The sequence below is a fragment of the Brienomyrus brachyistius genome, chromosome 7 (genome assembly GCF_023856365.1).
Source record: "Brienomyrus brachyistius isolate T26 chromosome 7, BBRACH_0.4, whole genome shotgun sequence".
Lineage (NCBI taxonomy): Eukaryota > Metazoa > Chordata > Actinopteri > Osteoglossiformes > Mormyridae > Brienomyrus > Brienomyrus brachyistius.
In genome coordinates, this window is record NC_064539.1 from 19,560,745 (window position 1) to 19,584,746 (window position 24,002).

At 39.1% G+C, this 24,002-nt stretch overlaps 2 protein-coding genes across 11 annotated transcripts; one reads left to right on the forward strand and one right to left on the reverse strand.

Annotated features, from left to right (window-relative positions):
* The first annotated feature begins 1,754 nt into the window (after window positions 1–1,754).
* LOC125746231 (serine/threonine-protein phosphatase with EF-hands 2-like) lies at window positions 1,755–12,840 on the forward strand. 4 transcript variants are annotated; one of them, XM_049019979.1, is made up of 17 exons: window positions 1,755–2,045; window positions 3,242–3,314; window positions 4,458–4,585; window positions 4,739–4,793; window positions 4,879–5,054; window positions 5,818–5,932; window positions 6,112–6,158; window positions 6,431–6,597; window positions 6,683–6,719; window positions 7,259–7,408; window positions 8,175–8,486; window positions 8,574–8,759; window positions 9,582–9,724; window positions 10,335–10,441; window positions 11,110–11,273; window positions 11,427–11,514; window positions 12,064–12,840. In XM_049019979.1, the coding sequence occupies exons 2-17, from the start codon at window positions 3,260–3,262 to the stop codon at window positions 12,279–12,281; spliced, it is 2,148 nt and encodes a 715-aa protein (XP_048875936.1). In that variant the 5' UTR covers window positions 1,755–2,045; window positions 3,242–3,259; the 3' UTR covers window positions 12,282–12,840. The 4 variants fall into 4 exon arrangements, with proteins under 4 accessions (XP_048875936.1, XP_048875938.1, XP_048875937.1 ...); XM_049019981.1 differs by lacking the exon at window positions 3,242–3,314; XM_049019980.1 differs by lacking the exon at window positions 1,755–2,045 and having other exon boundaries at window positions 2,723–3,314.
* Window positions 12,834–22,940, reverse strand: nup54 (nucleoporin 54). 7 transcript variants are annotated; one of them, XM_049019982.1, is made up of 16 exons: window positions 22,881–22,940; window positions 22,442–22,530; window positions 21,829–21,930; window positions 20,095–20,172; window positions 18,711–18,746; window positions 18,053–18,130; window positions 17,347–17,493; window positions 16,751–16,971; window positions 15,880–16,067; window positions 15,574–15,770; window positions 15,410–15,464; window positions 15,225–15,318; window positions 14,722–14,829; window positions 14,410–14,529; window positions 13,527–13,637; window positions 12,834–13,416 (listed from the first exon to the last, which is right to left on the reverse strand). In XM_049019982.1, exons 2-16 carry the CDS (start codon window positions 22,479–22,481, stop codon window positions 13,288–13,290), a joined length of 1,704 nt encoding a protein of 567 aa, XP_048875939.1. In that variant the 5' UTR covers window positions 22,482–22,530; window positions 22,881–22,940; the 3' UTR covers window positions 12,834–13,287. The 7 variants fall into 7 exon arrangements, with proteins under 7 accessions (XP_048875939.1, XP_048875941.1, XP_048875940.1 ...); XM_049019984.1 differs by having other exon boundaries at window positions 21,829–21,885; window positions 22,881–22,895; XM_049019983.1 differs by lacking the exons at window positions 18,711–18,746; window positions 22,881–22,940 and having other exon boundaries at window positions 22,442–22,549.
* Between the last annotated feature and the right edge of the window lie 1,062 nt (window positions 22,941–24,002).

Sequence of the window (24,002 nt, forward strand, 5' to 3'; positions counted from 1 at the left end):
AAAATCCGTCATTGCCACCAAGACCTTTATTTGTTTCCAGTTGTTATCGCAATGGCCACTGTCAAACCTCATTTGTTTAAAGAATGATTCATTTAATCCTGCTGTACTCTTTGTTCTTTTATGAAACCTGCATGCCTTAAATCTCTGTGGATTCTCTGTTCCTGCAACTCCAGTTCATCCCCCAATGCAACTAATTTCTCCCGTCGCTGTCTTTGGGGTCTATTTTGAGCTTACGTCTTTTCTCTATGCTGCCCCTTGGCACGGTTATCATGTCACACCACAAAAAAAACGTTTGTTCCCTTGCCTCTGAATGACAGGTTGGTCAAACTTTACACGTATAAGTTCTATATATCTAGCTATATAGATATTTTGCGTAACTATTTAGTTCATGTGCATTCAGCAAATGATCCGCATTTACACACATATATTGAATAGTGCAGTGGTACCATTGCTCAGGACATGTGATGCTTCAAAGTTATACATTCAAGAGACTTAAAAAATATTTATAATGATTACATTGCTGTAGTGTTTAGGAAAGGGAGCGAGTTTTTCTTGCTGGAGTGACAAGGGATTAGACATTTTGTCCAAGGTTTAAATGTTTTACACATTGTCGTGCAGCTGAACATTACATTCTTTGAATCTACGGATTGTTTTAAATTACAGTCTGTTAACTCAAGTGAGTATTTATAGGTGACAAAGTCATTATATTTTGGAGTATTATCACCCCATGGATGTAAAAAAATGTTAACCCTGCATAGGTAAATTTTGTATATATAAGTTTATTAGGCTTATTGTTAGATTTGTTACACCTATCAAATAATCAGTAACACATTTTGAGTTAAAAGCAAACCTATCTTGCAGAAAAAATAATGTCTTCTTCCTTTACACTGACATAATATTTGGTAGATGTTGGTAATTAAGCATCCCAGTGTCTTATTAACTGTATTTTTCAAATATTAATAATTGTATGTGTTCAGCAGCTTCATCCTTGCTCGATTTAGCTTTCTTTGATCTATTATTCACGTGTCTCGGAAGGAGTACGATCATGTATCAACACAGTGATTTCAAATATTTCATCTATAGCACCATCTTGTGGTCGATACAAAACTACACCGATTAAAAATGGTTTCATGTTGAGAGAAAATAAGATGTTACTTGTCTTGTGTTTCCAGGGAAAGGAAGAGAAATAATAAGTAAATAAATCAAATTCCAATGAAATATTACTTTTATGATACATAAATAAGGATTCATATTTAAATTTTATATATATATATATGATAAAAAAAAATTATTCGTGTTCGCCCAGATGTCTTGATGTTGTGTCATTGTATTAAAATGGGTGTAGACTGGATGCACGGTAGAGCAGTCATTCTTCACTCAAATGTTTGGGGTTATAATCCTGTCTCTGCTCGGTGAGGGTCGTGTCTTAAAAGTCTTGTATATGATCTCATGATCGTATTTGCTCTACAATGGATCGGCCTTCTATCCAGTCCAATTCAGGGCAAACATCAGCCCTGTGCCCTATGCTGCAGTGCCTCCCAACCCACCCCCGCGACTAAGGATAAGTGGGTCGTATGTGTCAAATGCTTGTACGTGTCAACTGAAAGGGAGTACCGCTGACATTAAAGGGAGTTTTACAACATCTAGCGCAATGGTATTCTCTGTTTTGTGTCTTGGAAGCGTGCTACTTAAATCTGACGTGCTACTTAAAACCCCTGCCACGCATTATCTTAAGCTACTCATGGATTATTATTTTGATTAAGTGATCACATGCTTGGAAAGACACTTGATGTATCAGGCAGAGAACTGGACAGCTACTTATCCAGCATGACGGTGCCGGAGTTCACACTCAGCTTCACGTGGGACGTACCTTCTCAGACTGGCGAACGGAATTATTTAGCAGAATTTGTCGCCGCTATTCTCCAGTTTCATCTCCGCGTCAGTCATCGTTTATGGGAAATTACGGAACTACATTTTTGAAAATGCTTAATCACTGAAGATCAATATAATTTCTTGTCACCCATAAAGAAAGGGCCAGCATTAAGGTAAGTTTTACTTTTGACTATAATGTGCAGTGCTGAAAAGAAGTAAAATTAACGCAAAAAGCAATATTTAATAAAAGACAGACTGATGAGAATTTTTTATCAAATTGGAAAACTGGTGTAGAAGAAGATATTTTACATATTTAAATGAGCATAGCAAATTGTAGGGGTTTTTTAAACCAGAAAATACAGTTAATTAAAAGAGAATTTTGTAAAAAATAAATACAACAAACATAATAATTAAATTTTCATAGCCGCAATGGAGTTGAGCATCTATACGGGAAATGTATTTAATAATCTACAAAATAAACAAAGAGGAAAAAACATAATAAAATAGCATATTTTCAAGGAAAGAACCAGTCATTTGGTGGGACGGCAGTGTCTCAGAAGACTGGTTTAATATATCTGGCCCGGCTCTGTGACCGTAGGTGCGACTGTGTGTGCGGATGGTGTGTCTGATTTGGGATGGGTTGGTGCCCCATCCTGGGTTATTCCCCGCCTTGCGGCCGTTGTTTCTGGGATAAGATCAGTCCCCCCTCCCCCCCCCCCCCCGCGACCCTGAATAGGAGAAACAGGTATGGGTAAATAATCAATGAATGAAAGAGTCATTTGAAATATAACTAAAGGTGATGTACTCATTAACCCCAAATGTTTAATTACAGACCTACCTTTTTCTTCGACCAAATTTAAATATTGGTGGGACACACTCCCACCCCCCCCTTCTTTCTATATGTTCTACTGTGTGTAATTAGTAGCAAACATATTATTTAGTATACATTTTATCTTGTCAATCAATCTATGACTCAACTATTTACGCAGTTGAGCGTGCAGTAAAATATTCATTATTAAAGGTAGGTCTTTTGAGGTCAAAACTATTTCATATGCTTTATTAGGCTATGCATGTTATTTGCGTACAGATAAAATTGAATTTCACAAGTTTCATATGTAACCTGCTATATATAGATGAATTGGACTTTGCTGTAGAATTAGATTTAAATTTAGTATAATAGCTCTCTACAGCGCAGGACATATTATACTGTGGTGTTTCCGAATAAACTGAACAGAAGACATAGAGGAATTAAGGACAAATATAGAGGTGAGTAAAAGAGATTCAGTTGCAATAGGCTCCTTTAAGAGTGTAAATAAAAGTAATTTCTTGTTCCTGCTTCCATGAACATCATTGCCTTTCCCCCCTACAGTCTGAAGAGCGGAACAGAATGGGATGTGGGATCACTAAATCTAATGCACAAGAGCTGAAAAAATGCCAGAGAGGTTTTCTTCATATTCTCTCATCAGTGCCTTGTGTTTAATTTTTACTTTGTAGCTATAAAAACAGATGGTAACACTTTACTTGAAGGGGCTCAAATAATGTAGCATTACGCTATTGCTTATGTATCAATTAACCACAAACTATGTTTTAGTTACATAACGATCTCATGTTAATTCATCAGCAATGAATCGAGATGCATGCTTTATCTCAAGCAGTTACTATATTTGTTACCATATCTGTTAATTCTGTAAACCCTCGTTCACTACTGAAGGAACAAGTAAAGAAAAACACAACTGATCTCATGTTAGTTTGTTCATGATTTGAACTTCATTAGTACCTGAGCTAATGCTATTTGTGCCCGTCAGGTAAAGTGCTACCAAACAGATTTTAATAGTTTGATAATATACTTAAAATAAATTTTAAGATCTAGTTTTTAAAAGTAGAAGTATATACTGAAATAAAAAAACAAATCCATCCTTCAATACCCATATAGTCTAACTTCTGCAATAATGTTTGTTTTTTGCGAACTGTAGGAAGCCTCGGTGTCCCAGGTAAAATTTCATGCTACACAGTGCTGATCAAAGCCTCTTGGTGCCCTTGGTCCTAAGTGGGACCCTAGGTGGCCGCCTATATCGCCTGATGCTGCACTAGATAGCTTTTCATTTGTTAATGTTGTTTATCAAATTGATGTGTTTTGACGTTATCATATTATTGTTATCTATAAGTTTTTATTTTGACAATTCAGATAATTAGAGGCAAAAATTGAAATCTTTTCTTTTTCCTTGTTCTGCATCTTCTTTTCTAGCCGCTACAGGTACGTTTATTCATGATGAGATTTAAATTTCTTTTATAGGCACTTAGGTGTGCATATATGAGTAAATGGCGTGTGAGTGTGCCTTGTGATGGCTTCGTGCCCCATCCTGGGTTGTTCCTTGTCTCGTGTCCATAGGCTCTGGACAAGCAGGTATAGAGAATGGATGAGGATGGAAATACCTTTATAGGTTATAGTTTGTGTTATTGGGAAGCTTTTCTCTATTCAGTTATATGTATTTTTTCTTTGGTCTTTATCTTGATGAACCTATTGCTGGGGAGCGTCAAAACTAGCTGCTTATGCTACAATGATCATAGATTTTTCTTTCCGTCAGCAATAGGAGCCGCTCTGCTCATCCAGCGATGGTACCGCCAATACGTGGCCCGTATGGAGATGAGACGGAGATGCACATGGAACATTTTCCAGTCTATAGAATATGCAGGGGAGCTAGATCAGATAAAGGTAGATCTGTAGATCAAAGTGACAAAAGTACAAAGTTAAATTAGGCATATTGATTGATATACTTTCATTTCTCTGTGGTAATATACTATTGTTCAACATTCCTCTGTTCCTTTGCAATCCAGAATCTGTACACTATATGTATGCCCTTTACAGCTACACAACTTCTTTGGCTACCTCATGGATCACTTTACACCAGCTAGCAGTGAAAGTAAGCTATTTTTTTGTATTGTCTACCAGCTTTATGTTTTCCTGTCTCCCAAGGTGATCAGGCTATGCTGTTTTTCCCACTGCAGGAAACTTGATCTCCCACATCTTCAGGGAAAATGAAATATGTCATGACACAGAATTGGAGATGTACTTTTGCTATAAGAACATGGAAGTATCTAAGCTGTACTCTGGACCCCACCTCAGCTTCCCGCTCACTGTCACTGGCGCAGCTGAGTTAGTTGAAGCCTTCAGGAACAAACAGGTAGGTATTGCTATCCACAGTGGCCTATTTGAGGGGGGGAGGGGGTAGGGGTCTGTTAATGAGTATAATGATGTAATTTGTTTTAAAATATAATGGAAACTTATAGTGATCTCGTTTATAGTGATCAACCATTTATATGGATTAAAAAGTTTGGGACAGAATCATTCCTGTACAAACACTGCTCCTCTACTTACGAATGAGTTATGTTCTGAACGGCCGTTCGTAACTTGAAATGTTCGTAAGTCGTTCTTCAACATCATTTTAAGGGTATACACAAGTACAAAAAACTAGGATGCTGGGAGTACGCACGCTACGCTGCTGCGCGGCGGGAGTAGCGGCCAGAAGTCGTACTAGGCGGAATTGGTGCACAGAAAAAAATGACGTTGCGAACAGGAAACGGAAGCCCAAGGAACACAATTAGGTCTTACAGTCCTCTTCGTTCGTATGTCTGAAAGTTCGTAAGTTGAAAGTTCGTAAGTAGAGGAACGTCTGTATATTGATTTTTTTTGTGTTTTTTTTCTTCTTAACACCATATTTACTGTTTCCCAGGGTAATGTGGATGAGATTTCCGGAGTCATTTATTTCCACGAAGGATGTCCACTCTTTTTTAAATAATGTGTTGAAATTATTCTGTGTGTTGAATTATTGTGACGGTTTTGTTGTGGTTAATTATTTTTAGTGGTAGGAAGTAAAGCAAGCATGATATTTGATGTTTTACTGGTTCATTTGTGTTTTACTTTATTTTCACTGTTTTTCCTAATAGCATCTCCATACACGATACGTCCTTCAGCTTCTTCTGGAAACTTGGAAACTACTAAGATTATTGCCAAATATAAACTATGTTTCCACCTGCCAAAGCAAGGAAATCACTGTCTGTGGTAATGACACCACTTACATTACGTTGCTTATTATTAAAAACGGGTTAATGTCAAATGGTAGGATACTTGCAAAATGTCTCAATACTTTTTATTTAGGTAAATAGCCAAAATATGGGCCAATATGGTGTATGGATAAAAGAAAATGTTAATGTGTGCTGTTTATTTTAAAATAATTTCAGGAGACTTACATGGCCATCTGGAGGACCTGCTGCTCATTTTTTATAAGGTATGGATACAAACGCAAAAAATAATCACTGTGAATTACGGAATAAGGAATATTGTGTTTTTCACCTATATTACTGTGATTATGCTAATCCAGTTTACCACGCAACCAAATATTGTCACATAGCCATATGTGTCCCTTATTTTTGTCTATTTTGGTATTGGAATTGGAAGTCGGTCGTAGTTTTCATTTGTATGGTTTTGATGTTTTCACGTTTGAAAAATGAATAAGTATTTATTTAACCTTTGTGTATGTCTTTGTCTGACCCTGTACAGAATGGCCTCCCATCGCTGGAGAAGCTCTATGTCTTTAATGGTGACTTTGTGGACCGTGGCAAGCACTCAATTGAGGTTCTTCTTATCATTTTTGCATTCATGCTGGTGTATCCAAATAATGTGCATCTCAACAGAGGAAATCATGAGGACCACATTGTGAATTTGAGGTACAATACACTTGAAACTCAAAGTTACATTATTTGGATGTGTTGGAAAAGATAAGTCAATGAAAAAAAATCTTGATTTTTATAGGTATGGCTTCACCAAGGAAGTGTTGGGAAAATATATGGTACGTCTTTTTGCATGCTGTTCGAAAGCAGATTTAAGTAGAATGTATTTAGGGTGATTTGATACATTTCCCATGTGTTTTCACATACCATGTTGTATAATTGTTCACATGTCTATGTAGTCAGAAAGTGACTCAATCTAAATTAGTAAAGAAAATGTATTTAATTAAATACCTACCCAATAAATTCTGAGAGCCACTGACTTTATTGCATAAAGTTTCAATGGGGAGTGAAGTAGAGAATTTACTAATATGAACTTCATGATTACAGATTTTGTCCTTGATTTCTATGGAATATTACAGGTCAGTAGACCTGAAAGTAATTATTGTTTTATCCCAATATTAAGAGGGAAATCAGTGATTTTATTGTACATTTGTAGGTAGATCGTAAGGATAATATTCTGCATTGCCTTTAAAGACCACATTCATCCATGCTAAAAATGTATAACATAATTGATCATAAAATACCACGGAATTCGGTTTTGCACAAAATATTAACAATAGTAGCTATTTCCATTTAAGAAGCCATTGTTACTCCATAGCTCCATGGCAAGAAGATACTGAAACTGCTTCAGAAAATCTTCAGCTGGTTACCGCTAGCAACTGTGGTTGATCAGAAAGTCTTGATCGTGCATGGAGGTATCTCTGATACCACGGACCTCAGTCTCATTGCCAAACTGGACCGACAGAAAGTATGTAGCTGTTTCCCTAACATGATGATCTTTACATTTTTAATTCTGAATCATGGTGTCTGTTCTAATTTCAAATGTAAAATGTCTTATCTATAAATAAATATGGATGCCTTCAAAAGTATTGGACCTGTACATATAGGGTTTGAATATTATTTAAATCATTAGTAAACACCTACTAAAGACTGATTTAATCATCTGAAAGTTTACTCTGTAAAATAATATTATGATGTGTTCATATTCACATATTTATGATGCATACTGCTCCTGCAAACCCAATACATATATTGAAGCAAGATTATGATTGAATATTTTATTAATTCATTTCCATGTCATTTTTTTGCTAATAAAGCATCGCTCATCTAATTTTGCCTCCCTCCTCTGACCAGTCTGACCACAAGTGGATCACAGAATTCTCTGTAGGGGCTGCAAGGTCATAGTTTGAGTGTCATAGTTTATTACGTCCATCCTGGCTTGTGTCCTTATTTATAACAGTCAACAAAATAATCTTTGATTGGTTGGCATTTGCTGGGCCATTGGGTGGACTGAGGTTATGATTGGTTTGGCCAGGTCTAACCAGACCTCTGTGGAGTTATATAATAGGTTCCATAATTGACTGAAGCTCTTAATTTCATGGAAAGTCATCTATTGTAGCCAAATGGTGAAGGGTCAGTCACAAGTTGCAACTAACTGTTGTTCTAGTCTTGTAGAACTCTGTATTATGTATTTGATCTTTGCTTGTTTACTGAAATACATAGTCCTGTCTCAGTATGTTTCAATGTTCAGACCTCCTGAGAAGAATGCGGCCTCTAGTGGAAACCAGTTTTTGGACATCAAGCCCAACACCAGGATGGGCACCAGCTTGAAGAGTCACTGCACCCTGACCTGCAGTGCTGCAGTCAGCTCCCATCAGAACCTCCAGTGCAGCTCTCCACTGGATCCCTCCAGTGAAGTAAATCATTTAGTGGAGGATGGGCTGAAGACTGGACTAAACGTGTCCTGCAAGGACATCCAGAACACACTCTCTTCTGACTCCAAGACTTCGGGGACAGATCATGACAATGACAATGAATGGAAACAGGTAATAATGCTACATAAAGATTCCATGCCTGTCAACACTCGACAATGAAAGATTGTAATTTACTTGTATTCTGTAACCGTGATGCAGATTGATGACGTGCTGTGGAGTGATCCGATGTCTCAAACTGGCTGCATTCCGAACAAGATTCGAGGAGGTGGATGTTACTGGGGTCCAGATGTAACAGAGAAGGTCTTGAACAGACATAATTTGCAGCTTCTTATCCGGTCCCATGAGTGCAAGCAGGAGGGTTATGCATTTTGTCACAATCGCAAGGTGAGGAATCGATAGAAAGACTGTTGCTTTCAGTTCTTTAGCCAGGTCAGATATGATATTTGACAAAGAGAAAGTTGTACTAAATAAGTGAGAATTATAATCTTCTAATCCCCTTTAGATATGGGCACCTAAACTCATACGTCATGTGACCTTAATCAGTGACTGTTACTATCATTTTATTAAAGTGATTCTTAATTGTACCATATAGAACATAATAAACCACACAAAAATATAATATACTTATTTATGGTGGCCGACAGCACACACATAGCTTTTGTCTATGCTGAGCTGGTGTCCATAATTTGCTTTTCAAAGGGGGGGGGGGGGTTATAAGAAGGAGGGTCATTCCAAACATCCATATATTTTACAATATGTAGTCATTTTTAGTAATTTTTGTGATTTTTTTTTTCAAAAAGCCAAAAGTTCACAAAAACTATATTAGGTTATATAAGTTAATTAGTTCATAATTTCAATGCATTCTTCAGAATTTTACTATACATGTTTCTCAGTAGATGAGCAAATTCATAGGTTTAGGGAAAACGATAGGTTTCAATAGCTGCATGTTGGTTTCATTTTTATGATTTAGTTTCATTATCTAATTAGCTTTGTAATTGTAGAAATAGCTGACATACTGCAGGACATCTAACCTGACAGTGTCATTTCCCTACCTTTCACAATTCAGTTCAAGTTTTTAAAAACCATTTTCAATAAACCAGAAGTATGTTTTATCTTTTAAATGTAAGTTGCTGATTATTAATAATAAAGTCTATTACTGATTTTCAGATGAAAGTGTTCATTTCACTGCTTATCCATTTTTCATAGGTCCTGACCATTTTTTCCGCATCAAACTACTATGAAGTGGGCAGTAACAGAGGTGCCTACCTCAGACTAGGTCCGGATTTGGTACCGCATTTCAATCAGTACCAGGCTAACTGTGGAACCCGAGAGCTAACCCTCAGACAAAGGTAAAAATTAACATGCTATACATTCTACAGTCCCCTGTCCTGAGAATTATTTGTTGTATTTGAAAAGCTTCCAAAAATGTAGGTTTACACCTGCAATATATCAGCTGTACATTTGAAGTAGAGTTAAATGTGTTTTAAAGTTTAAAGAGCGTGACTTTAAATGTCTAAATTCTAAAGTGTTTTACCTCTGTACAGAGGTTTTGAACAATATCTAAATCATTATTAAACACCAATTAAACACTGATTTAATCACCTTGTGAAGCTTTATCCGTATTAATATTGTTAATTTATCAAAGTCAATTTAAGAAATTATAGCAAATATAATCAACTTAGCATTTATCGGTTTACTTTTGAGATTGACTGTTTGTTGTCTTTCAATATACTTCAGCACAGTGTTTCTCAATCCAGTCCTTGGGGGCCCACAGACAGTCCATGTTTTTGCTCCCTCTCAGCTACCTAGGAAACAAAAATGTGGACTGTCTGGCAGGGAGCTGGGATGGAACAAAATCATGGACTGCTGTGGCTCCCCGAGGACTGGATTGGGTAAACACTGCTTTAGCAAGTTGTAGTCAAGGTGAAATTGAACATTTTTCTCACATTGTATTTGCAGTGTGAGCCACATGGAATGCTCAGCACTCAGGGCCCTGAGGGAGCTGCTCTTTGCTCACAAGTCGGACCTCATTAGAGCCCTCCAGGAATATGACAGTGGTAACACAGGTATTTGAGCTGCTAACCTAGGCAGTCAAATAGTCTTCTCTGGTTCATTACCCATGGCCAATACACTGCATTTACTGCATTTGCATAACTACTGGATTAGAACTGTTCTGGTACACTGCACTTCTGGACACATATACTGGCTTTCCAAATAACACATAAGGACATAAGAAATTTGCAAACGAGAGGAGGCCGTTCGGCCCATCAAGCTCGTTTGGGGAGAACCTGACTAATAGCTCAAAGTTGTTAGAATCTTATCTAGCTGTGATTTAACTGTTCTGTCAAACACATATGTATTATGACAAAACAATATCAGAACCTTGCTTTGCAATAAATCCACCAACCGAGTCAATACCATCACACTCCAGGAGCAGGAATGTATTTACATGTTGTCACTCAGTCATTAAAAACGCCTTATAAGTGACTGCTTTAGGAGTGTCATGTTTTACTTCACAAATTAATATGAAAAGTTGAAGGAGTATTGTAAAAGTATCGACCCAGCATTACGTCGTGCAGTGAGGATGCTGAGAGATGACGGACTGCTTTTGTGAAAGGAGCTGGAGCTGAATTCATACGGCAGATAAGCCCTCAGGAAGCTGCAGCCCATGTAAATCCTCTTTGCAGGGCCGCATGTCGGTGCTGATCCCCTGTCATGTGTTCGCCCACCACAGGACAGATCTCCCTCAATCACTGGTCTGCTGCAGTAGAGGCTGTGCTTCAGCTGGGCCTGCCCTGGCGGGTGCTGCGCCCCCAACTGGTGACCAGTGCGCATGACGGCTTGCTGGACTATCAGGCGTGGTTTCGTGAGCTTGCCATCACCGAGCCGAGGACTGAGGTAAAACAAAAGGGGTCCACCAATCTATCTTAACATTAAAACAGATAATTAAATATTCACCCCACGACAGAATATTTCTAATTTACTGTGCCAGCTATACCTTTTCAGAAGATGGATACCATTTGCATAGACTATTTCTACTTTTTGAAACAGCCTTTCCACCGGAATCTTCTTGAGACTATGTACAAGCATCATTCCAACCTTGAGACCATCTTTAGAATCATTGACACTGATCACTCAGGTAAGAATGGCAGTTATGGGCCATTTTTCAGGCCATTGCTAAAGCTTTTGGCAGAAGTATAAATATTGTAATGCATGGTAATGTGCAATGTCAACAGGTGGAAGAGCTGCCCTGAGTAGCAGTTAGGTGGCTAGGTTGTACCGTTTGTGGCCTTGTGTATTTTTGCAGTATATTTGAACATGACAAAAGAGCACCTAACTATCCTTCACACCATCTAATAACTGCATATCAATAACACCACACACAGACTGGAGGTAGGATTCAAACGTGTTATTATTAACTTTAATTGAATCGACCAGAACTGCTTAAATATATTTCACTGAGCATTCATAGCACATTCATTCATTTATTCACTCAACAATCCACACAACAAAATGCTCAGTGCAATACAGCTAGAAAGCTTAATTACTGTATGTGCAGAACGTTTTATTCGAGTCAATGCTACAGTCTTACGTGCAGTGCTTTCTCGTACATCCTCTGCCCCGTATATAATTTTCTAAATGTCTTTTAATCAAATGAAAAGGTTTCTTTCTAACCATGTTTCGTCAGGGTTCATCTCCTTCGAAGAGTTTCATCAAACATGGAAGCTGTTCAGCTCCCATTTAAACGTGGGCATAAGTGAGGAGGCGATCTCAGACATGGCAGTCAGCATTGACTTCAACAAAGACGGGAAAATTGACATCAACGAGTTCATGGAGGCCTTCCGCCTAGCGCACAGGACTATGAAGCACCCGACCGAACGTGAAGATTCAAGTGCAAGCCTTTAGCAGTGTACATTTCAATAAATGTGCACTTATTGAAACACATAGCGATTTATAAGGTTATAAGCTAAAGGCCCAGCACAAGTTTGCTGAAATGCTTTCTTAAAATGAAGTGAACCCGATATATCATTTTCACAGAATACTGAAATACACAGACACATTTTTCCCCATTTCTACCTCTGCTACTCCAGACTTACCAATAACAAATAGATGCCACTGTACACCCCCTGCTTTTTCAATACTGGGCAGATTTCTACAATATACTTGCCTCAATTTCTAGTTGGAATTGTGTGCTGGCAGATGTATGAAATAATCCTCAATGATTTGGAAACCGGTTTACTTGAGCATTGTCATATTCAGCTAATCTGAATGTAAGATTTAAACAATAAGTCATTTGGCTAACTTCTGGATTAGAATTAATTTGGGTTCTGGTTTTTATGCAAAAAGGTTGAATATTTGATGTCAAAAAAAGGCCAAAGATTATTCTGTTTTGGTTGTTATGATGTGATAATTGCATGCGTATGATTCCAAATAGGCAAAGAGACTCAAGAGGCAAACTTTATTGAATAACATTGCTTTAATCTTGGGGTACATTGCACTTCTGGACAGATATGTTGGCTTTCCATATGTATTAGAACCATAGAAGAATGTAGCTCTGCATTATATCCATCAACAAATCAACACCGAGCCATTTCCAGGAATAGGCTGCCTAATGCTGAAAATGATAAAAATGCATATTTACATGTCGACACTCGGACATTAAAAACACTTTGTACCCACAGAGAAGTGCAAAGTTTTATATAAAAAAACAAAACTAAAGAAGCTTCCTAGCACTGCAGTGAGTCTACAAATATTGGATCACTTTCCAGGAGAAAGAAACCCTTTTATGACAAGCAGTTCAAGGTCTGAGACAGGAGCCATTGATACACCCTGCCGGTCGAGGTGAAACGCAATTCCCAGCAGCAGCAGCAGCAGAACCAGCAGGAGGAGAACAAACTGTGAGAAGATCCCATCAGCTGAGCATGCCACCTCTGACATGGACGCCATCCTGAAGACCGTGCTCGATCAACTTGATATCTTCCATATCATCCTTTATAACACTTATCAGGTGACTCAGGCCCTCCTGCTCCTGTTTTAAATGCTGTAAAACGGAGGACAGGCGTTTCCCACCAGCGAAACAGGACTGCGAGGCAAATGCAGGCAAACAAACAAGACACCCGCAAGCAAGACTGAAGCTTCACTAGAACTTGCCTGCTTTATCTCCCTCAACAAGTCCGCATCGACGCTGTAGCGCTCCTCCGAGCGGACCGCCCCGAAGTGGTTCTGCATGCGGATCTGAGACATCAGCTCATTCAGCCGACCCTAAGGACAGAAACAAAAATGTTCACACCTCATTAGCATATAATACAGCAGGACACTAAGCCACAATATCATCAAAATCTGAATAGTCTTCTGTTTCTCAAAATGGCTTATCGAGGGCACAGACTCACATACAGCGTACATCCAGCATCATAGAATTCGGTGTAGAGGCTACAAATTACTTGCTTAAGTTGAGAACTGGGGAGAAGTTTGAGAAGCCTCAAGTGTATGAAGCTCCTTGCCAGTCAGTCCAGATTTGAAGACCATTTTCCCACGACTCATGCACACTATTATTCAAGCCTGTGCTTTAGAAGAATGTAAAGCAAAATAAAATTGTTTGCCAAGGTTCGAGTTTCCATCCATCCATTTTCTGTAACTTCCTGTCCTATTCAGAGTCACGGAGGGGTTTGGAGACTGTCCAGGCGGCTATGGGTGCGAGGGGGGGGAACGAGGCAGGATGGGGCACCAACCCATGGCAGGTCTCACACACACACACACACACACACACACACACACACACACACACACTTTAACTCCAACTAACTTTGGTATGGTTCTGGGCTGTCCGGGGGGGGGGATGAGAACGACATGGGGAGAACATGCAAACTACACACACACATGGAGCCATGGCAGAGACTGAAACCCTGGTCCCTGAGGTGGCATCCCGTCCAGATCAAAAGTAGACACCAGCCAGCAAGGACGTCCATTAGTAAAATGTCCAATCCCTTTAACTAAAGACACATAAAACCGGAGATAAAACGTTAAAGAGTTAAACCTTGAACTGGGTGGGAGCGTTGAGCTCAGACTGGATGGTGTCCAGCTGCACGCGGAGATGCTCCTCGTCCACCTGGATTGCGTAGCCGCTCTTCCTCTGAATCTCCTGCTTTATTAACACCTGAAAGGACGCAGATCAGGCGAGTGCCAGGAGAGACGCTTGGTGACGCAGGACGGCATGGAATCGGTACATCGAAACGCTCAAAAATTTATCCCCAAATTACTGGTAACCGTTTCTTTGCTTTACACCAGGTTTCAAATGAATGTTCTGCTTTCAGAAAGCGGCAGATGCTTATACTGGATGTGTTTATACCTGAAGAACTCTGTGGGACAAGGCCATCAGCTTCCTTTTGTACTGAGCAATTTTGGCCACTGTAGTCGCCTGGTTCTTCTGTAGTTCGCTTATGTCATTAGAGATTATCTGTTGAATAAAAGAATAGTGAAGATTAAACTAAGGTGCAAGAACCTTCACTTCATTTCAAATACTTAAAAATCATTTGCAAGTACAACAAAATCAGATTTTGCACAAAAAAGAAACACAATTAAAGTAAAACTTAGAAAAAAAAATTACATGTGCTACAGTAACAGAAAGAAATTGACTGAAATGTTCAAGATACATTGTCAAGATACATAAGGCCTCAAAATCCAGTGGCAGCCCGATGCAATGTTGAAGATCTCGTTTGAATAATCTGGAGCCAATAAATGAATCGGAAGCAACTGGATTTTAACTACACCATCATTCCAGCCATTATCTAGCCTCGTTTCTCCTATCACTACTTTAATGTATTTACTAAACACAAAACGGTAATCTCTCACATCAACTCGAGTCTGGTGCTGTTTCGTCATTTGGTCTTGGATCTTGAGTCTGCGGAGCAGCTCTTTGAAGCCAACCATAGGTACTGGAATCAACCTGTCAATCATTAAAACATTGTCGGATTACGATGGAAACACATGGAACTGAGCATGTTACCGAAATGGTCATTTTACATTCAAATGCAGACCTATCTGGATCGGGGTTATCAACTTTGGCCTGCTCCCAAATGATAGGGTCCACACCTGACAGGCCGAAAAAAACATTACCATTATTGATTTTGAAGACTGACAAGATAGAGATTCAGCGCGCAGGGCAAAGCGGAGACCAGAGGAGACGCTGGTAATGACTGACCGGCGGGCGGATTCTGCAGGAGCTGCTTCAGCTGCGCAGGCGAGAGCTCATTGCGGGTGACGGACATAACCACACCCAGCTGCTGGAGCTGCGTTTTCACATTGACCTGCTCCACGAAGCCAAAGAGCGAGGAGGCCGCTATCCTCTTGGAGGTACCATTTGGGGAGCGTTCGACTAGATATATGATTACCTCCGTCCTGTTAAGAAGAAATTAATCACCAGTCATTCCGACACAAAACTCTTGCGTGTCAGAGATATTGTAATGCAGAGACAAGGAGACTCGAAAGGTGACACGGCTATACTCACTGGTCATCGGGCAGGGCTTTGACGCCCTCAATGTTTACGGTCAGAGTCTGGTTCCCTCCGAGGACCTTGTGCAGAGACTCCACCAGCTGCTGCTGTTGACTCCGGACGTCCTCCTCCTTCTTGTTCAGAGCTAAGACCACCAAGCCGTCCTCGTCCTTACTACCTGGGATGCAACTGTAACCCACTGCCTACAACCACACACAATGTATATCAAATGGACTGCTTAGCCCTAAACATGCTACATACACTCTAGGTACAAAAGAATAGAGACACCAAGCCATTACACCCACAGGAACTTTTATGACGTGCCATTCGAAATCCATAGGCATCAGTAAGGAGTTAGTCCCCCCCCATGCATACCAAACCAATTCCAAACCAAAGCAAAGTCCATAAAGACATGGCCGGGTGAGTTTGGTGTGGAAGAACTTGACTGGCACAGAGCCCTGACCTTAACGCCATCGAACACCTTCGGGTTGAACTAGAAGAGATTCCGAGCCAGGCCTTCACGTCCATCATCAGTGCCTGATTGTACAAATGGCCTTCTAGGTTAACGGGCAATAATTCCCACAAATACACAATAAACTTGTGGAAAACCTTCCCAGAAGAGTGGCAGGTGTTATAGCTGCATAGGGGGGGATCAACTCCATACTGATGTCTATGGATTTAGAATGTGATGTCATAAAAGTTCCTGTGGGTGTAATGGCCAGGTGTCCCAATACTTTTGTTCATATGGTGTATGTTCCACAGTCAAAATCAAGAGGGTCCCTCCACATGCAGAAGAAAATGAAATCAATACTCACTACCATCACATGATCATTGCCATACATTATGCAAGGGTACACAGGTCATCCTCAGTGTCAGAGGGTCCTACCTTGAATCTGCAAAATGGGTTCTCCTGGGTGAAATCAACAGGGGCGATATTGTTGTTGAAGTAGCCCTTGCCAGTTCCCCAGAAAGCCTGGAGCTGATTCCACTTGGCCAAGATGGCATCGCGCTCATCGCCAAGGAGAGTGGGCGCGGAAAGAGCACTGGCTGTGTTGATCAGCTGGTTGGATTGTGATGGCGCTTGTCCAGGCTGCCCAAACAAGCCTCCTAAAGACATTTATAAAGCCTTTTCTTGCTTAACCATAATTACTTCCTCACTTTATTATATCTACATGTTGGCATTTTTAATTACAGAACTTGCACACTTAAAAAGTCCAGGCTTCTGAGATTTCATTAAAAAAATACATAAAAAAATATTCTGTGACCGCTAGTCTTATTCAGGGTCACGGGGGGGTCTGGAGCCAATGGCCAATGTGCAAAGTGCAAGGCAGGGATATAAAATTTCCAGAAAAATATTCCAAGACCGTACAAAAATCACTGACCCAAGAATAGTGACAGAGCTTTAGGAGAAGCGCAAGGCAGCCTGAAGGAGGCGAACAGCAGGCAGTAATCCCAGTATGGCTCACAATCCAGCTGACTCACCCTGTTGTTGTTGTGGTTGAACATTAAACCCTCCGAAGTTTAGTCCTGTTCCGAGTGCAGTGCCAAAAGCAGTGCCAGTGGTCGCGCCAGTGCTCAAGGCAGACGAGAATCCAAATCCTTTATTCTGAGTACTACCAAACAGGCCACCTGTGAAAATGCAAACGGAAGAACACACAAATACAATAACTACGTAAGATAACTGTCCATAAATAAAAAACAAACCCAATTTGGTTTCATACTGCATGAAAAGTTAACTATTATCACAATAATTAAACTATTGCCAAGTACCCTGCATAACGATTATCAGGAGATGTAATATGCCTTTCATTGATGAAACTAAACATCAGTTATTATTAGGTTCATTCAGGCTGGTTATTTTTATAGTACGACTTTTCCCATTTAAAACAAATTCCAAATATGCTTAAAATATTAAATTCAGGTAAATTATAAGATCTATTCTATATGAAGAAATGGCCAATGCGCCCCACACAGTATTATAAAGGCTCAATAATTGAAAAACTGCATATTGAAGTACTGGCAATACGACAAGCAAGACCCGACATAAATCTGATCACTCATGATTATGTCACGATGGTCGTACCACCAAGGACAAACGAAAGATTGATTTTGTGACGCAAGCATACTCCAACATAAATGCCTTGGCGTGACCTATGAATTCCATCAGGCAGCAGATCCTGCTTCTCACCTGTGTTTGTAGGAGTAGAGAAACTGAATGAAGATGCAGGAGCAGATGTGGTGGTCGCCCCAAACCCACCAAAAGCACCTATGAGATGCCCACAATACCATGAAAGTAAGACAGAGGCAACCCGGAAAAGCTGGAGATTAGCAGCTCGCACACAACATTTACATGATTAAGTGAAAGATGCGACATGTACCGGATTATTAGATTCTCAGAAAAGCAGACAGGTGAATCAGACTGTTTCTACAGTACTGATCATAATTAACTAAGATTACAAATCAACAGGCATCATGCAGAAAGATATCTAATGTAAACAATATGTGAAATATACTAAAATGGACAAAGCCAAACATTACCGAACTGGAACTCACACCATAAAGCGATTTCAAAAGATCAACCAAGAAGACGATGACGAACCTCACAAAATGAAAGGAAATAGTGCGAAATGTGTCTCCGTTGCCAAAAATAAAAACACGGATGGTGGAAAATGTGCTTGAAAAGCAGACTTAACTGATTGATTTTTAAAAGCATCTACCTGAACTAACCAGGCTACTACCAAAATTGAAAACGGCCGCTGTAGTGGTGGGTGCACCAAAACTCCCAACATTAAAGCTGATAGCGGCCGCATTCGCATTTAATCCGAAATCCCCAAAACTAAACCCACCGGTGGTGGTGCTGGCAGCTCCCAGCCCCCCAAATCCTGCAGAGAGGGGACAGGGAGCAAGCAAGAGGCACAGAGGGTTAGGAGAGAATGCAAGACGGCAAAAGGAGAGGAATCTAGCAACAGAAAAACTGTAGATGTACGACACTCTGCAGAGAGACTGCAGCTGTCATATTAACCATTATAATGGAGGACAGTGATGACGACAGTTTAAAATTTGCTATTTTTTCTAATCATGGATCCTCATTTCTGGTTTTCCCACATCAGCAGTTGGTCAATGTATATTATGGATATGATTTACACTTGTCACCCATAAATACGGTGTGTTATTTATCTACTATTTGTCTACTATTAGTTGGTTATTAGTCCTGGAAACCATTTGAGAGAGTACTCAAACCAACATTATTCGGAATAAATAAAACTCTTTAACTAGTCTTACTATTTTAAGTCCTCATTAACACACTGAAGACAAAACGTTCATGCGAGTCCTCCCCACGGACTGGTTTGTGCTCGAGAAATACTGCGTTATGTTATCCGCCAGAAACACACTTAAAAAGTCTGAGATTCTGAGATTTCATAAACAGAAAAACTTAAAAAGTCATTAGCGATAACTGAATAAGCAGAAAGAAAATGAGAAAGTGTAGGTGAGAATAATGCCCGTATAGTGCCAAAAAGACAGCAGGATAAAAATACAAATAAATTTAAATGAAATTGTCTATTTGATTTTCTGGAGGAAAATGAATCATTAATCGACCAATCAGTAAAACAGTCGACAAATTAAGCCATAGAAAAATAGCCGTTAGTGGTAGCCCTAATAATAAATACTCAATGTTCCAAAAGAAAAAATATCTTTCACAACAGCAGGGTGAGAATATTGCCAGTCATACAGAACAGTACTATAAAGTGCATATACTTTCTAGGCAGCAAAAGCATTAACAGGGATCATGCCGCAATAACAAAGGATGCATCTGATGATGGCTGCTGGTTTGCGGATGTCTGTCCGATGCTAATAAGCAGAACTACTTCAGCAGGCTAAAGAACAAAAGCAGAGGTGCCCTGTTTGAAGGATGAAGTTTGGCCTCAGCTATAGATGAATTTATACATAATTATAAAGGGTGTCATTTAATGGAACCCAATCATTTTCATAATATCTGGACATGTCTGAAAAGTGCTGTTAATTACTACTTTTCCAGGGACATAAAAAAATGCTCTTATTCAGTCTTCTTAAAGCAGAGGTGTGTCACTTCAAATACTAAATATTTTTTAAAAAAGCCAAACAATAACGTCATGTCATTTTAAATACTCATAGAACACCAGAAACTATCAGCTAGAACTGTGAGAGATCTGATGTAATGGGATATTAAAGGTGCAAAACATCACTTTGTACCTGTAGTTGTAGATCCAAATCCAAAACCAGTAGTGGGCGCTGTTGTAGTGGTGGCCCCAAACCCAGTGGCTGTAAGACCTGTAACAACAATTTACTGCTTTCAACACTGTTTCTCCAACTTGGTCCTTGGGAACCCAAAGACGTTTACGTTCCGGTTCCCTGCCAGCTCCCTGTCAGACAGCTCTCTAGGGAGCTGGGAGGGAACAAAAAACATGGACTGTCTGACACGGAGACAAACGACACATGGTGTTGCCACATAAACCAGGTCTGCCATTATAAACATCTGGTTAACTTCCTGCTGGCTTGATCGAATAGCATGATATAAAGTGGGAGGTAGGTACACCATGCCAAACCAGCAATATTAAAGTATTTTAACGTTTCCTCTTAACACGAAGGGAATTCATATTTCTTCAGAGCTCCTCTGAAACCAGTTTTGATCAGGCCATATTGCACTTGAACAGAGTTCTTTTGTGAGCAGCAGGTAAATAAACTGCATGATTTTTAAAAATATGCAGCATGACCTTGAATATTTACATTGTTCGATATATATAAAGCAAGCTATAAAAGATGCACAAGCTCTTTGTTAAACAAGTTTTTCTTACTGGCCATTTATGAGGCATTCATAGAAAAATTCTGATGCTACAGAGACAACCTCTTTCTCAACACACAAGTGAAACCAAACATGAAACTACTGCTTCTGGAAAGGCTTTCATCTTATCAGCTGAGCAAATTTCCCATACTGGTAACTCAATCCCTAAAATCTTATATCATAAACAAACCTGCAGAAGTTATGCCCTACAAGATCCCAGCCTGAATATATATTTTGGGTGATATTCCCATTTTATTTGAAAGTAAAAAAAATTATATATATATATATATATATATATATATATATATATATATATATATATATATATATATATATATATATATAATATATAAAAGGGAGTATCAGAAAAGTTGGGAAATCTGCACAGATTTTAAAGTATAGAACTTAAAAACCAGCCGCTGTTCTTAGGGTTGCAACAGTGTAGCAATTTCATGGAATACCACAGCAATAAACTATACTGTCTACAGCAACATTAAACTACAGTGGTCACTTTATTGTTTAGCGTGAACTGGTGTTATTGACTCCACTGGCTGAAAAATATCTCTTTTCTTTGCTTATCATTTTAAGTGTTCACTCGTGGCTTGATTTCAAAACTCATTCTTTTAGTCTATTTCTAGTTTTTCCAATCAACACTACTACCTAAATATCCCATATCTAAAATATTAGTTTACATTTTCTTCAGTTGAAATTGCTGCTATCCAACAACATGGTACTTTGGTATACTTCGGTTCATTCCAGTTCACTATGAACATAAATATGAAGTTTGACGTATTTTGCGTAAAAATCTGATGCCATTGCAACCCAACCTGTTATACACCGCCCTGCTTAGTATGCACGTTATGAAAATTTAATGCAAACTAGATAAAATCAACAATGAACAATTTCAACAAAATCAATCACTTCTTTATAAGGGAGTTAAATATTCACTATACAACTGACCCTTCATACAACCTTTTCTTGCTGGATAGGGCATTTATCCAATGACATAACCAGTCGTGGAAAAACAATGTCATGTAGTACTAAATAAATATGACAAAGGAAAAAAAATCACTGATTCAGTATCAATCAGGGTACAATAATATTGTAATGAGAAAGAAGGTCACCAAACTTGTGCATGAACTTACTACCAAATCCAGATGAGGCGGCAGTGGTGGTGCTGCCAAAACCAAAACCAGTTGAGGCTGTTGTTTTGGGGGCAAATGAAGAAAATGAAAATCCAGAAGAGCCTTGGGCAATGAAAAGAAATTTTAGTGCCAACAGTAATGGACCAGGAGGTGTGAAATGGGTTGTTTCCTGCGTCAATGGCAACCAGTCTAACTATTGAGAATAAATCATATGGCTCTTCCCCAGCTCAATAACACGACAAAAAAGTGTCACAATATAGCGATTTTTTTGTGAAGACAATGATGGTTATGAGACTGACAATGGAATAATATATTGATGAGCAAGAATAGCCATTTATCTAGACAAAAAAAAGAATATCAATAGTGAATCTGAAAAGCAGTAGCGTGTCAACGTTAACTGCTTTTAAAGCTAATTTATAACCTAAATACCATACGAAACTGACAGGCAATTCACAGGATACTTTAAACGACTGTCCGGGCCGAATACAAACTCACTTCAAAATGTATTTTAACCAGGTTAAATTTTTCTTGTCACACATCAAGAAAAAATCGTTCTGCTTTATGTTCAATATACAACATTAAGAAAGTTAATAGTAACGAGAAAAATACATACTTGGAGTATTAGTAGTGCCACCGCCAAAATTGAACGCCATGGTTCAGTATTTCCTGTTCCCCTGCTGTTCGCTGTTTATTTTCGTCCTCCTGAAACAATAGCTTAGATGATGAGTTCCTACTAAGCCGGAAATATGCAATTTCACTATCTTAAAAATTGCAACTTTACATGAACAATTAGACAGTTGTCAAACATCTAAATATTATTTTAATGCGGCTGCCATGAAAGAAAACCCAATAAAATACCAGTGGAAACATTCAAATGCGTTCGGAAAAAATATTCTAATTGCGTGATTTAATATTTCGGCAGTCGAATTTGCACTACGAATTTTAATGCTGTAGGACCATCAACCATGCGGAGAGGTTAGCGTGCATGCTCATCTACGATACACTTCGTGGAAATTGTCATAATTAAGATGTTAGTAGTAGATAATACTTGCAGTTTTATGTTTTCTGCTAGTAGCAGTTTAAGAGACAAAGAAACACATCTGCTTCGAGAGGAACCCTTTATGCATGGTTGCCAACTTTGGTTAGTTGGCTGGAGATTTTCAGTTTCAGACAAGTCTGAACACACATTCACACGCATTTACATGTTCGTAACAGTTTTATTATATTGTAAATAGTACGTAGGGTTTGCAAACTGCCCCAACGCTTTGTATGTAGCTAATTTTAGATTTTTAATGGAATAATATAGATTTGCCGTAAAATGTATTGCGCAAGAGCGTGATCTAGTGTCACGTCAGATGCGTTAGAGTTGGCAACCCTGTTTATGCATTATTTCCATCTACAGACAGGGTTCTCATGCGATATCAAGGGCTTCGCCAGACACTTGGAAAAAAACAGGAAACTCAGATCATTTTGGACAGGAATAAGACATATGAGCATGATTTGCCGTGACAAGCCACATCTATCACAGAAGTCACTCGTATCTGGAAACAGCGTTCATGAAATTAATCCTGTGTAGGACCTTAAAGTGTTAAACTAAGGCGGCCACATGAAGATGTGGAATGAATCTGTAACGCCTCTTCCCACCCCTGTCTGCCACATCAAGCTTAATCTCCATTTCTCAATCACTCCTAATGCCGGCCAAAGAGACCACCTCTGAGGACAGTATGAACTCATATAATTGAAATCCTACCATGAGCCTTGGGGAGAGAAGGGGTTCTGGCAGAGGCTGAGGGAAAGATGTTAAATGTGTCAGAGCAAAATTACAAGCTTGAAAATACCGAAACATAAGAGATTGCGGTAAACTATACTTCAAGCGGAGATCATTAAAAGAGGCGAATGAACCATCTAAATATAAATTTGAAAAGCGGGCCAAGCCACCCCCCTCTCCATAATGCAAAAACCGAATCGACATTAGAAGGGAGAAACAAATGATTAAAACAGATAGGGCTGCTTGGGCTGGGGGGTGGAGAGTTTGAAATTTCCCATTGGAAAGTTCCCCATTTGGGATTTAATCAAATGTTATTAGGTGTCAAGGTGTTTTAAATTTAAGCATACTGCTGAATAAATAATGTAAATCTATGATATAGTAAATATATTGTATATTTTACTTCATG